This window comes from Peromyscus leucopus, chromosome 1, assembly GCF_004664715.2.
Source record: "Peromyscus leucopus breed LL Stock chromosome 1, UCI_PerLeu_2.1, whole genome shotgun sequence".
In the NCBI taxonomy this organism is placed as follows: domain Eukaryota; kingdom Metazoa; phylum Chordata; class Mammalia; order Rodentia; family Cricetidae; genus Peromyscus; species Peromyscus leucopus.
In genome coordinates this window covers 164,639,028-164,653,935 of record NC_051063.1, presented here as the reverse complement: position 1 = coordinate 164,653,935, position 14,908 = coordinate 164,639,028, and the positions used below count along the sequence as shown (strand labels likewise).

The following is a 14,908-nucleotide window of genomic DNA, read 5'->3' as shown; positions in this document are numbered from 1 at the left end:
CGTGTTATTCCGTGAGGGACAATGGGTCGTTTTTGTTTCTTAACACTAACAAAGCATTCTGGGAGATGGAAGTGCAATGTCCATACCCCACAGTGAAGAAGTGTTCTAAACCCCTAGGGACTTGCAGTTGGGTGTTTTATTTGTTCTTTTTTTTCTTTGAGTTAGGGTCTGCCTCCGTAGCCCAGGCAGGTCTCAAACTCACAGCAATCCTGCCTCAGTCTCCTAGCTGGGGTTGCAGACTTAAGCTACCATACCTGGCTTTCCCTGTGGCTTTCAAACAGTGGGTGTCAGGGAAATACAGAGAACCCTGCCGATCTCTGAGCCCAGAATCAGCTGTGCACACTTGCTAAGCACCTGGTTTGGTTTTTGTTTTTTCTCCATGGTACAAATGGATTAGGAAAAATGGCCTTTTGTATTTCAACTGCCCCACATTCTAGACTTGGCAGATGTCATGATGTCCACTCACAGCAACTCCATCCTTCTGTTGTCCCAAACGGAGGAGTCAGAGAAGAAAGGTACCTTTGATGGGTATTTTTTGTTGTTGTTGTTTTGTTTTTTGAGACAGGGTTTTGTGGTGATATTGTGTTCCCCAATAATTGTGCACCCTAATAAACTTACTGGGGTCAGAGAACAGAACAGCCACTAGATATAGAGGCCAGAAAATGGTGGCACACACGCCTTTAATCCTAGCATTCCAGAGGCAGAGATCCATTTGGATCTCTGTGAGTTCAAAGCCACACTAGAAACAGCCAGGCATGGTGACACACGCCTTAAATCTCAGGAAGTAATGGCAGGAAGCAGAAAGGTATTTAAGGCGTGAGAACCAGGAACTAGAGCCTGGTTAAGCTTTTAGGCTTTTGAGCAGCAGTTCAGCTCAGATTCATTCCGGATGAGGGAGGACTCAGGGGCTTCCAGTTTGAGGAAACAAGATCAGTGGAGGAATTGGCGAGGTGAGGTTAGCTGTGGCTTGTTCTGTTTCTCTGATCTTTCAGTGTTCACTCCAATACCTGGCTCAGGTTTGTTTTTATTAATAAGACCTTTTAAGATTCATGCTACAGGGTTTCTTTGTGTAGCTTTGGCACCTTTCCTGGAACTCACTCTGTAGCCCAGGCTGGCCTCGAACTCACAGAGATCCACCTGCCTCTGCCTCCCGAGTGCTGGGATTAAAGGCGTGCGCCACCACTGCCTGGCTGATGGGGACTTTTTATGCTTGAGTTTTATTTGTTTGTTTTCGATATGGTGGCTTGAACCCAATCTGGCATGCCAGGCAGGCACTTTGGCACTGACCCCTGCCCCAGGCTCCTTACTGGCAGCTCCTTGGCAGGTGTTCTGCCACAGGAGCCTTGCCTGCTGTCCTTGCTTTTACTTCTTCTTCTTGTATATGTGTTTATTCTCTAGTGTGTGTACATGTTTCTGTGTGTGTGTGTGCACAGGCATGTATGGAGGCCAGAGGCTGATACTTAGTGTCCTCTTTATGGCTATCTGTGCAGGTTAGTGTTTTTGTCAACCTGGCGTAAATTCAGAGTCGTTTGGGAAGAGGGAACTCGGGTTGAGAAAATGTCGCACCAGATGAGCCTGTGGTCAAGCCTGGGGTGCATTTTCTTAATTAGAGATTGGTGTGGGGCGGCTGTGACGGCTCTTCTTGCTTGTCAGCTGTATCTGGAATGAACTATATTCCAGAAATGGAGGGCACACTTGTGATCTGGATCTTGAGGCAAGATGACACATGCCTTCAATGCAGACCTTGAGGCTTGGAAGGCACACATTTAATCGGGGCTGCCCCTCCTGCTGGGAGCCTATATAGAGACAGTGGGAGAAGGAGGGGTTCCTTCTTCCCCTGGGTACCCTCAGCTTGTCAGCACATCCATTCCAGCTGAGACGCCCAGTCTCCTGGGACCGAGCAGCCACTAGATTCTTAGACTTTGCATTCGAAGCTAGCCACTGTTGGACTGCAGCCTGTAAGTCATCCCAATTAATATGTGTACACACACACACACACACACACACACAGAGAGAGAGAGAGAGAGAGAGAGAGAGAGAGAGAGAGAGATTTCATGAGTTCTGTGACTCTAAGAGACCCTGGACTAATACAATGGCCCAGCCCCCTGGGGGGGGGTGGCACTTCTTGCCGGTTGGTCTTGGATGGTATAACCCAGTTATAATAATAACAGAAGCAAAGTAGAACCGAGAAGAGTTGCATTTTGTGTAGCATTTTCCAAGCCCCAGCCTGCCTGGCTTCAAGTGGCTGTGCGACTCTGGGGAAGTTACCTTCCTCCTCTGTACTTTGGCTTCTCCTTGGCACACAGAGCTATTAAGAGTGCCCACAGGGGGTGGGGTGCGGTGGAAAGAGTGCCTGTGAGCTGGCCGGTGGGGCTGCGCACCTTTAATCCCAGCACTCGGGAGGCAGAGGCAGGCAGATCTCTGAGTTTGAGGCCAGCCTGGGCTCCAAAGTGAGTTCCAGGACAGGCTCCAAAACTACATAGAGAAACCCTGTCTCCAAAAGCCAAGAGTGCCTACTATTAGGGCCAAGGTTGGTGGTGCAGGTAGAAACAGGTAGATTTCTGAGGTCAGCCAGGGCTACATAACAAGTTCCAGGCAAACCAGGGCTACATAGTTGAGACGCTGTCTCAAAACCAAAAAGTGTCAGCCATGGGGGCTAAAAGTGTGGTGTGTGAGGCCCTGGTTCAATCCCCCACACACCAAAAGGGGGGGAACCCCAAACCCTTGTATACGGTTGGCTCTCAAGAAAGTTCATTTGATAAGTGCTTCCTGGGCAAGCCTGAGGACCAGAGGCTGATCCCAGACCCACGTGAACGCCAGGCGTAGGGGTGGGAGAATGGTTCCTGTGAGGAAAGGTGAGGGCCTGAGCTCAACCCTTAGCATACGCATAGAAACGGAGGAAGGCGGCGGCAGGTAAAAGCACTTAGAGCTTTGATCCCCAAAACTCACGTGAAAAGCCCGATGTGTGGTACGAATCTGCAATACCAGCTCTCCCGCAGTGAGAGCAAGGCGGAGAGAGGAGAAGCATGGAAAGTTCTCACGTGCCTCACTTGGAACACACAGCATGGCAGAAACAGAAGACCCTGGCCAAGTAAGTTCAAAATCCTCTTAACAGGGTGGACAGCCTTCTCCACACTCACATGCACACATAAACGCGCGCGTTCCCATGCACACACACACACACACACAAAAAAAAAAAAAAACCAAAAGTTGTCTACTGTTGAATGAGGTTGGCAGCCGAGGGTCTAGTACAGCCCAAATAAACAGTCTTGGGAGCCTGCAGCTTTGCAGAGAAGGCAGGCGTGGCTGGGCTCTCCCAACTCCTTCCTTCAGCTCACCCCTCCTGCTGGCATCCTGGCAGGCACCTGAGAGGAAGCCCTACCTTTGACCTGCCTCCCTCTAAAGCCTAGCCACACTGGTTCTAGGATGTCAGCAGGTCCACCCTGGGCGGGGTTTCTACCCAGGCCTGGAGGAAGGCTCAGGAACCTCCTTTGGTCCTGAATGAGGGGCTGGGCTGGAAGGAACACTGAGCTGCCTGCTGCAGGGCCGGCCACCTGTCACCCATTCGGAGGTCTTTTCTGTTACCGCAGCCAGAGGAGGTGAGCACGGGCCAGGGGGTTGGGAACAGCTCCCCTGTTCCCTCAACGAACCCTAGGGATCCAGAAAGTGGACCGGTTGGTCTCTGATCCACCCCAGGGCTCTGAGAGGAGATGCCATTGCTGGCAAACAGGATCCAGAACCTGGTTCCCCCAGACTCTGGGTTCCCAGCCTGAGTCCTCAGCCTCAAGTCCTCAGCTCGTTCCTTCAGTCCCTGAGCCTTCCAGATCCTGAGTTCCCAGACCTTGGTTTTTCTGATCCCTAGGTCCCCAGCCCCTAATGCCCCAGCCCCTGGTCCCCCAGCCCCTGTCCCCCAGCCCCTGTCCCCCAGCCCCTAATTCCCCAGCCCCTGGTCCCCAGCCCCTAATGCCCCAGCCCCTGGTCCCCCAGCCCCTGTCCCCCAGCCCCTGGTCTCCAGCCCCTGTCCCCAGCCCCTGTCCCCCAGCCCTGTCCCCAGCCCTGGTCCTCCAGCCCCTGGTCCTCCAGCCCCTGTCCCCCAGCCCCTGTCCCCCAGCCCCTGTCCCCAGCCCCTGGTCCCCCAGCCCCTGGCCCCCCAGCCCCTAATTCCCCAGCCCCTGGTCCTCCAGCCCCTGGTCCCCCAGCCCCTGTCCCCCAGCCCCTGTCCCCCAGCCCCTAATGCCCCAGCCCCTGGTCCTCCAGCCCTGGTCCCCCAGCCCCTGGTCCCCAGCCCCTGTCCCCCAGCCCCTAATGCCCCAGCCCCTGGTCCTCCAGCTCCTGGTCTCCCAGCCCCTGGTCCCCCAGCCCCTGGTCCCCCAGCTCCTGTAGCACCCCATAGCCTGACTTCCTGCACTTCCATCCGCCATCCCTCTCTGCCGGTTGGTTCCCCAGCCCCCGTTTCCTTTGTCCCCTCAGGTCCCTCCCTGCTGACTCCAGGAACAAATGTAGATGGAGGGCAGAGCCGGGCTGAATGCAACCGGATTTTCCTGTTCCCATATCTATGGCTTCTGCATCAGTCCAGGGGCCCTCAGAAACCTGCAGTTGCCCCTGCCATGGGGGGAGAGTAGATCCCGGCTCAGTCCATCACAACACTCTCTGTCCCTCTGTGTGAGATTTCAGTGACAGCTCTCTCATAAGCTGCCCTGAGATTCATAATGCCAGCGTTCCTCGGCACAGGGACGGAACAGGCGAGGGCAGTGCCAGTCACAGGAATGGCACTGGTGGGGTGGGGCCAGGCGTGGGGCTGGGTCCTGCCTGTGGGTTGGTTGATATGGAAGGGGGTTGGGGGCAGGGCACTGTCTTGTTGGAAAAGGCAAACAGAGGAGGCTGAGCCAAAGGCTGAGAGAAAGGTCAGACGGCTCGTGCTTGTCATACTAGTACTCAAGAAGCTGAGTCAGGGGGATTGCTGTGAGTTAGGTGTCAGCCTGGACTACATCAAAAATCCCTGACAAGGAAGGGAGTGAGGGAGAGAGAGAAGGAAGGTTTCTAGGGAAGTGGGAGCAGGGTCCCTCCTTCCTAGCGGGGACCTCTTTCTGAAAGCACACTGCACCCCTCCAACGGAAGTTCCTAGAGACCCAGATGGAGGAAGGGGCAAACCTGGACTCAATTCTTTTCTTTAAACCCTGTGACCCCTAGAGGTATTGAAGCAGCTGTAGAAACTGAGGCTGGGCAAGTGAACTTCCTGACCACAGAGAACAAAGGGGAAACCTAGGCTTTGCCCACTGCCAGCAGCCGCCTCTGGCTGGAGCCAAACTGCGCTCTTCGGTCTCCTGTGGCCTCAACAAACACGCTCCCCCTTCCCTCCATGGCCCTCGGGCTTCTCCCACTCACCCAAGCTCCTCTCTTTTATATATATATGTATGTGTATTGTTATATATATATATATATATATTATATATATATATGTATGTATATATGTGTGTGTGTGTGTGTGTGTGTGTGCTGTGTGTGTGTGTGTGTATATTTACTTCTATACAGGACAAATCTTGAACATTTTTATTGCTATTATATGGAAGGTAGAGCATTCAAATGTCTAAGTCCAAGCAGAAGAAGGCAACTTGAGGGTGATAGCCAGGATAAGAGGGAAATGGCATGGCATTGCCTGGATCCTCACAGAAATAGAGGCTATTTCACTTAGGACCCATTTATATAGATTTATCTTGGTACCTGGACCTAAATAAAGCGTCTCAAAAAGGCACACTAGAAATAAGCATGATTCGGGATGGTATCTAGGGTAAGACACCCTGAAACAGCAGTTCTCAACTTGTGGGTTGTGGCTCCTTTGGGGGGTCCCATATCAGATATCCTGCATATCAGGAATTTGCATTATGAAGACACTAGATACTTCACTTATGGTGCTGTTGATGTCTGCATTCAACAGGAGTTCTGCCCCTGGCAGTGAGCTTCATTTTCTTTGGAGGGCTCATTTGTCTGAATCAGCCACACTTCGTTATTTCTATCAAGTAATTGGAAAGGACTACTGTAGCTGACAGCATAAAAGACCCTTTCGCTGAAAACTTTTCCTTCTTCCCTCAAAATGTTTGCTAATGTTAAAAGTTGTTCTTGATTCCTTTGGCCACCGCAGAATCCGTCAAAAGACCTTTCTCATTTTGCCTTGAATGTAGCCATTCAGTTTTGTGAAGCCAGTCCGGATGGCTGAATCCCAGTCCATAGACTCCACACAAGTGCTCACCCACTCGGCTGGTCCGTAGTGTCAGATCTCATAGCTTCCAGGCTGGGGGTCTGTGTCCTCCAGAGCCTTCCAGCTCGGCATCTCCACCACCGGCTCCACTGCGTCCTCGGCCATGGTCAGGGACAGTTCCAGAGGGGCGCGCACCTGGGTGGTCTGTCCTGTCTGTGTGCACTAATCACCTTGTTCTCTCTCTTATCGATCTTAATGGTTCCTGGCGCCTCTCGGCTCCCTTTGCTATAGATGGGCATGAAGTCACCTGTGATAACATGAGTTGGTAACACCTGAGCAGCTCTGGGGGGTTACCAGTCAGTACTTCCCCAGTCCACAAACTCCTGTCTGAAGCGGTAGTCAAGGGCCACACAGCTCTGGCCACAACCCACCTCTCTTCCCCAAAGCTAGATGTGAGGTTTCACAGCAGGCTCTGGGCCTTCGGTCCCCCTGCAGCCTCCACCCGTCACTTCCCTTCCTGGGGAATGGGAACCAGCACAGATGCAGCCCGAAAACGCATTATTCCAAATCATCCTACGTTCCTTCCTCTCACAAGTCAGACAAGACTTCTTCTGTTCCTGTTTGCGGCAGGAGAAACAGAGCCCTCGGCTCAAAAGCTGGAGGTAATGGCTTGATTTGGAAGTGTGTTTTCCCATTATTTTTCTCCCGTACAATTGGTGCCAAGATGAGTTTAGTGGGGGAGGCCTGACATCCCAGATGCTACAGAGGCAGAAGTTCAAGGCCAGGCTAGGTAACAGCATAAATTCATCCTGGGCAGCTTAGAGAGACTCTGTCTTAAGAGTATAAATTGAGGACATGACTGCTCCAAGGTATGGTTGAGGGGAAGGTTTTTATTGTACGCATGAGAGAGAGAACAGTCAGAGGCACCTGGAAGTGTTCTGACTGAGCCAGGCTAGCAGACTAGACTGGGGGGAGAGAGGAGAGAGGGCAAACGGATGAGGAGAGGTCCAGGAGAGGAGCCAAGAGAGCTCACAGCCCAAATGGCTGGTTAGACAGGCATCAGAGAAGCTTCAGGAGAGAAGGAAGCTCAGGCAGGGGCTGGAGCCGTCGAGGGGAGGGGGCGGGCTTGGCCGGCTGGCTGGAGAACTTTGTAAGAGGTGTTGCTTGCAATGCTGAGAGCCTGCTGGCCAGCATCTGCTTTGCTATGTTAAATAGGCGCCTCCGTCAGCCATTTGTCCCAGGTTTCAGACCTACCACCAGCGACACCACTTACTCCAGATAACCAGACACACAACCCATGATGCCCACTGGACAGCATGTAAGGAGAGAACCAAGAGTACGTTGCTTTTCACATCTTCAGGACTGCTAGAGGCCTGGCGACACCATCTTGATCTCCCCTGTGGCTGACCCTAGAACCGTGAGAGGCTGGACCCAAACTTTTGGCTAGAACACGTCACACAGGTGAGCAGCCTTGGAGACATAGGCTTAGGACTGTAGTTAGGGACTGAGAGTGTGAATTTGTGTGATGAACCTCTGCATAATAAAGTATAATGTTTGGCCGGGCGGTGGTGGCGCACGCCTTTAATCCCAGCACTCGGGAGGCAGAGCCAGGCGGATCTCTGTGAGTTCGAGGCCAGCCTGGACTACCAAGTGAGTCCCAGGAAAGGCGCAAAGCTACACAGAGAAACCCTGTCTCAAAAAAAAAAAAAAAGTATAATGTTTGTTATACCTACTTTGGGTACCTACCTACCTTCTTGTTCTCAAGGACCAAGAAAGCTATGGACGAAATGGTAGAGTTATATGGGAATGAGGAGCTGGGAGAAGGGGAACTCATGAGCTGGAGAAGTTTAGGGTGGGAGGCCGGCTGAGAAGAGCTGAGAAGAGCCCCAGGTACTGAGTGAGCCTAGAACCAGCATGCGCTTGGGTATGCTAAAAGACACCACAGATAGCTACTTGTCCCTCCTGACGGTGATGGGGAATGGCTCCTTTGGCAGAGGGGAAAGGGAATTTGGGAGAGTGGAGTTTCCTCTGGGTCTGGCAAAAAGGAAAAGGACTAGAAATATTGGTTCCATCTGCTGCTGTGTCCACGACCTCTAACCGCAGCGGTCAGGGGTTAATTAGTCAGGGCCATAGAATAAATTCAGGGCCAGCCTGGACAACTTAGTGAATACCGTCTGCAAGTTAAAACAACAGCAAAACAAGGCTGGGATGTAACTCAGGGGTAGAGTCCCTGCCTAGAGTCCCCCAGGGAGGCGCTGGGGGCGTGGCTCAGTAGGAAAGGGACTGCTGGGCATGCTGGCCATCCTGAGTTCCAACTCCAGTACCAGAGAAGGAAAAAGGAAAAAGAGCAAACCGGCAAGGAGAGAGTGGATAGGATGAAGTCATCTCTACCTGTCCCTCTGCCCCTGCTCTGTCCTCTCTGGTGTGACCTGTCTCTGGTAGTCTTTTTCGTGAGTGTGTGTGTGTTGTGTGTGTGTGTGTGTGTGTGTGTTTTGGGGAGGGGGGTTGAGATAGGGTTTCTCTGTGTAACAGCTCTGGCTGTCCTGGAATTCACTCTGTAGACCAGGTTAGCCTCAAACTCAAACAGAGATCACCTGCCTCTGTCTCCCGAGTGCTGGGGTTAAAGGTGTGTGCCACCAAGCCTGGCTTCCTGTGTGTGTTTTACTGAGACAAAGTCTCACACTGTGGCCCTGGCTTGTGTGCAGTTGGATGATCCTCCTGCCTCAGCTTCAGAACTGCCACCGTTGCTCCAGGCTGCTTTCTTTCAGCCTCTGTAGCTATTAGCATTTTCAGTGTGCACACCTCCTGAGGTTGGGGTGGTATCCTTTGTTTCCTGTGGCTCACACTTGTAATCCTAGCACTTGGGAGGCTGAAACAGGGGGATTGTTACAAGTTTAAGGCCAGTCTTGGCAACATAGTGAGTTAAAGGCCAGTCTGGGTTACAGAGTGAGACTCAGTCTCATAAAAGCAAATATGAGGAAATAAATAAAGTCTCCTGAGTGTAGCTCAGCTGGGAAGTTGGCACAGCCCAGCACGTCCTTTCAGTAAAGTCACAGGGGACCAGAGAGGCTCCTCCCAATGAACCCACACTCTGGATTTGTTCAGTTCACACCCAGGCATTGAGTCTACAGGCATGAATTTGTTTGTGGTGTATGTGTTCATGCATGCATACATGCCTGTACATGTGCACCTGTGCCTGTGGAGGTCAGAGGTCAGCATTACTGTCTTCGATGTCAGGCGTCTTTCTCTACTACTTTTCCACCATAGTGTCTGTCTGTCTGTCTGTCTGTCTGTCTGTTTGTTTGGTTGGTTTTTTGAGACAGGGTTTCTCTCTGTAGCTTTGGAGCCTGTCCTGGACTGGCTCTGTAGACCAGGCTGGCCTGGAACTCACAGAGATCCTCCTGCCTCTGCCTCCTGAGTGCTGGGATTACAGGCAGGCGCCACCACCGCCCGGCCCCACCATAGTTTTGAGACAGTGTTTCACTGAATCTAGAACTCGAGAATTCGGTCACACTGCTGGCTGGTGAGCTCATTTTGACCCAGACCGCGATGTTAGGATTACAGAGTCAGGCCGCCAGCCCTCTCCACGGTGCTGAGGAGGGACTGTACCCACCAGGCCACTCGCTCAGATCACCTTATTCAATTTTTATTTTTACTTATGTACATGTGCCTGTGCAGGTGCCCAGGGAGGGCGGAGGGTTTCAGATTCCCCGAAACTGGAGTTAGGTGTTTGTGAGCTGCCTGATGTGGGTTCTGGGTCCTCTGCAAGCGAGGCCAGAGCTCTTAACCCCTGGGCCAGCTCTCCAGGCCCTCCACCTTGTTTTTGAGACAGGGTCTCTCACTGTGTAGGTTCAGTGGTCAGCCTAGGCTGGCCAGCAGTCCCCTAATATTTTCCTGTCTCTGCACCAGCTGTTGGGGTACAGAGACGTGTACCACCAAGCTGTATGTAGGTGCCGGGGACTCAAATTCGGTGTTCATGCTGGCTCAGGGGGTACTTCACCCACCGAGTCTTCGCCCCAGTCCCAAATGGTTTATTTGAAGAATTTCGCACAGCTTGGGCTGGCTTTGAACTCACAGCGATTCTGCTGCCCCTGCCTCCTGAATACTGAGATGACAGACAAGCGCCATCACACCTTGCCTCAGTTTCTTCTGGTGAATTACAAATCAGAAGTGTATTTCAGCCTGCAGTCCTACGCCGGCAGGTCTGGGTTGACTTTGTAACTGCACACCTGTGCAGAATGCAGCCTCTAGGCTTTGATCGGCTTACAAGCTGCTTGATATAATGCCAATATCCTCTTGACTCAGTCACTGGACCTAAGCCTATGATCAGGATTGCAGGCCGTGGGCCAAGACAGCCAGAAACCTTTGTCTCTTACTTGGAGTTGCACAAAGCCTCCTTTGGAGGCTGATAGCAGAGCTTGCTCTGTGTTCCAGACCACGTTTCCTCTGAAATGAGGTGGTAAGACTCCTGACGAATTTGGGGAGCCTTGTCATGCAGGTCTGGGTCTTTTTCAGTGACTGGTCACTTGGACTTAGTCTGACTGACATTAGCGTAAATGTTGGTCACACCCTGGCTGCAGATGGCAAAGTTCACCATCCTCTACACCAGCAGTTCTCAACCTGTAGGTGGCACCGCTTTGGGAGTCAAATGACCTAAGACCATCAAAAACACAGAGATTAGGCCGGGCGGTGATGGTGCACGCCTTTAATCCCAGTACTCGGGAGGCAGAGCCAGGTGGATCTCTGTAAATCCGAGGCCAGCCTGGGCTACCAAGTGAGTTCCAGGAAAGGCGCAAAGCTACACAGAGAAACCCTGTCTCAAAAAAAAAAAAAAAAAAAAAAAAAAAAAAAAAAAAAAAAAAACCACAGAGATTTACACATTTAGGATACATAACAGTAGCAAAATTAGTTACAAAGTAGCAACAAAAATAATTTTATGTTTGGGGCTCACCACAACATGAAGAGCTGTATTATATGGTTGCCTGCCTCTGGAATGCTGAGACTGAAGGTGTGGCTTGCTGGGTTTTGTTTTGTTTTGTTTTTTTTTTTTGTTGTTGTTGTTGTTGTTGTTGTTGTCGTCGTCGTCGTCGTCCCCCCAGAAAGGGTTTCTCTGTGTAGTTTTGGTGCCTGTCCTGGATCTCACTCTGTAGCCCAGGCCGGCCTCGAACTCACAGAGATCTGTCTGCCTCTGCCTCCCGAGTGCTGGGATTAAAGGCGTGCACCACCACCACCTGGCTACAGCTTGCTGTTTTAAAGATTTGTGTGTGTGTGTGTGTGTGTGTGTGTGTGTGTGTGTGTGTGTGTGCACCATGTTTGTGCAGTGCTTGCAGAGAACTTCTGACATCCTCGAGGTGAAGTTACAGAGTGCTGTGAGCTCCCTAACACGGGTGCTGGAGACTGAACTCCGGTCCTCTGCTGTGAGCTCCCTAACACGGGTGCTGGAGACTGAACTCCGGTCCTCTGCTGTGAGCTCCCTAACACGGATGCTGGAGACTGAACTCCGGTCCTCTGCAAGTGCAGCAAGACCTTTTAAGCACGGAGCCATCTCCCCATCCCCTCTGTTTCTTTTGTTCTGGTTTTGGTTTTTTGTTTGTTTGTTCAAGACAGAGTTTCTCTGTGTCGCCTGGTTGTCTGGGAACTCGCTCTGTGGACGAGGCTGGCCTCCTCTCCAGCCTGGGATGAAAGGTGTGCGCCACCACACCTGGCTTTCTGTTGATTTAATTTTTTTTATTACATTTCTTTATTTGTGATTGTGAGGGAGGTGTGGGTCTGTGGAGGTCAGAGAACTGTTTGTATTCCGTTCCTTCCTCCAACCACAGAGTCCCCTTCCCATGTCCCCATCATGTCACTGGTTTTGTTGTTTTTTTCACATGCCTCATTTGAACATTTGAAGCACACTTTCCTTCCAAAGAGGACATCAAATGGGGCATATTGGCTCACTCTGTAATCCCAACACTGAAGCAGAAGATTGGGCTCCCAGTTCTTGGCTAGCCTGAGCTATAGAGTGAAATTGTGTCTCAAACCAAAAAGAAAACAAAAAACACATGCTGAGGCACAATCCAGGTGGTTAGCCTAAAGGATGCCAAGTATTTATGCACACATGCCTGCAGGCGAACCTCGAGCCGCTCCCCAGCTAACTGCCTGCTTTCTCTCCTGGCAGCCATGGCCAGCGCTCAGGTTCCCTTCTCCTTTCCTCTGGCCCACTTCCTCATCTTCGTCTTCGTGACTTCCACCATCATCCACCTCCAGCAGAGAATAGTGAAGATTCCACCTCTGTCAGAGATGTCCACAGGAGACGCAGCAGTCACAGAGATGCCAGGGAGTGGCGAGATGCCAGGGAGGAGCCAGCTGCAGGGCATGTTCACCATCAATTCCATTGGCCGCCTGGGGAACCAGATGGGCGAGTACGCCACGCTGTTCGCCCTGGCCAGGATGAACGGAAGGCCCGCATTCATCCCCGCGTCCATGCACAGCGCCCTGGCGCCCATCTTCAGGATCAGCCTCCCGGTGCTGCACGGCGACACGGACCGGAGGATCCCGTGGCAGAACTACCACCTCAACGACTGGATGGAGGAGCGGTACCGCCACATCCCAGGACGCTATGTGCGCCTCACTGGCTACCCGTGCTCCTGGACCTTCTACCACCACCTGCGCCCCGAGATCCTGCAGGAGTTCACCCTGCATGACCATGTGCGCGAGGAGGCCCAGGCTTTCCTGCGTGGCCTGCGGGTGAATGGGAGCCAGCCGAGTACGTTTGTGGGTGTCCATGTGCGCCGGGGGGACTATGTGCATGTCATGCCCAATGTATGGAAGGGCGTGGTGGCTGACCGGGGTTACTTGGAGCAGGCCCTGGACAGGTTCCGGGCCCGTTATCCATCTCCAGTCTTCGTGGTCACAAGCAATGGTATGGCATGGTGCAAGGAGAACATCGATGCCTCCCGAGGGGATGTGGTGTTCGCTGGCAATGGTATCGAGGGTTCGCCAGCCAAGGACTTCGCACTCCTCACCCAGTGCAACCACACCATCATGACTATTGGAACCTTCGGGATTTGGGCTGCCTACCTGGCAGGTGGGGACACCATCTACCTAGCCAACTACACCCTTCCAGATTCTCCCTTCCTCAAAATCTTTAAGCCAGAGGCAGCCTTCCTACCCGAGTGGGTGGGCATCCCCGCAGACCTGTCCCCACTCCTTAAGCACTAACACAGCCAGTCCTTGGTCCCCCTTCCATCTCTAGGCAGGAGGAGCTGTGTGTTAGACTCACGGGAAGAGCCAAGAAGTGTGCCCAGGGCTGCAAACATGAGAACAACTGATGTGTTCAGCAAACACGTTTACAGGTTAGACATCACCAGTATTCATTAACTGACTAGCTCAGACACATCCTCGGTGCCCAGTGCCCGCTAACCACCACAGTGCCATCACCATGTTTTAGCACAGCTTTCTCATCGTGCCAGAAAGGCTGCCACCTGAAGACAGCCACTTCCGGAAGCAGCAAGAGAAGGTTCACTGCCTCACTTGGGTCCTTTGCAGGGTGAGACAAACACTCGTCTGTCCACTTTTTGTCACTATACTGAAATGCCTGCAGCTGGCTCATTATAAAGGTGCAGTGAGTACCTCATGGGGATGGCATTCCCGGGATGGGCCAGTCAACAGTGTATGGGAAGCGTGAGCAAGGAGAGGGACTGGACTTTATTGCAACCACCTTTCAAGAACTGACTAGAAGCTACTGAGACTGTTCACCCCTTTGAAGGTGGTGCCTTCAATGTCCTAAGAACTTGTTGAGGTCTGTTAAAATTTTATTTTTATCTTAATTACGGGTATACGTGTGGGTGTGTGCACGTGAATGCAGTGGTATTTTCAGAGGCCAGAACTGGGTGTCAGATCCCCTGGAGCTGAAGTTATAGGCAGCTGGATGCAGATGCTGGCAATTGCTCTTTGAACCTCTCTCCAGTCCCCTTGGCTCCGCCTCTCAAAGGTCTGGCCATCACCACGAGGACCATAGTCAAGTCCAATGAAAACCACACCTCTGTAAGCACCCCAGCAGCTAACTGCTGGTCCCCTTGACAAGAACGGTGTCACTACATGCCCACGTGGCTCATTATGAGTCAAGGAGAAAGAGAATGTGGGATTGGTTTAGCCTGAGATCCGAAGCAGCAGGTTCGCTGCACAAAGTCCGCTGGTCATAAAGAAGGTGAAGGCTATCGGGAGCCCACAATGCTCCCACCACATTGCTTGTTCTCGGGACTCCACCCACCAAGGGCTTTCTCTTTGTCTTACTCAGTCCATCTGAGAACTCTGTGAGTGGAACTCAGTGCAGATGCATCAGTCATACGGCCACCTCTGCAGCCCTGGCTTCCCGGAGACCAGTGTGGCATCCCTAGGCCTAGGGGAATCCTCCAGATATTTCAGTGTGCAATACCATCTTGTTACACTTCAGGTGTGAGCACATACCATGATATCCCTCTCACAATTGAGGAATGCAACCTATATAGTCGCCATTATGATAACAGCCAGGGTGATGTAGGGGGAAGAACTCTTGAAGTTCTGGGACAGCATGAACCCTAAAGTGTCTCTCTAGACCCCCTGCTACATTGTTGGTGCGGCATAGTGCATGGGTGACCTGGAGTGGGCGGCAGTGGCACCTCCCCTTCATCCTAGCACTGGGAAGCCTAAAGCAGGAGGATCTGGCATTTGGAGGCCAGCCTGTGCTAC

The 14,908-nt window shown here is 52.2% G+C and overlaps 1 protein-coding gene across 2 annotated transcripts; it reads left to right on the top strand.

The window, feature by feature from the left end:
- The first annotated feature begins 3,416 nt into the window (after positions 1-3,416).
- Fut2 (fucosyltransferase 2) lies at positions 3,417-13,464 on the top strand. Of its 2 annotated transcripts, XM_037199818.1 has the most exons (3): positions 3,417-3,599; positions 7,557-7,657; positions 12,357-13,464. In XM_037199818.1, exon 3 carries the CDS (start codon positions 12,359-12,361, stop codon positions 13,397-13,399), a length of 1,041 nt encoding a protein of 346 aa, XP_037055713.1. In that variant the 5' UTR covers positions 3,417-3,599; positions 7,557-7,657; positions 12,357-12,358; the 3' UTR covers positions 13,400-13,464. The 2 variants fall into 2 exon arrangements, with proteins under 2 accessions (XP_037055713.1, XP_028715080.1); XM_028859247.2 differs by lacking the exon at positions 7,557-7,657.
- Positions 13,465-14,908: the final 1,444 nt, after the last annotated feature.

Excerpts from the sequence above, each read along its gene's own strand:
- Fut2 (XM_028859247.2), top strand. The coding sequence starts at position 12,359 with ATGGCCAGCGCTCAGGTTCCCTTCTCCTTTCCTCTGGCCCACTTCCTC.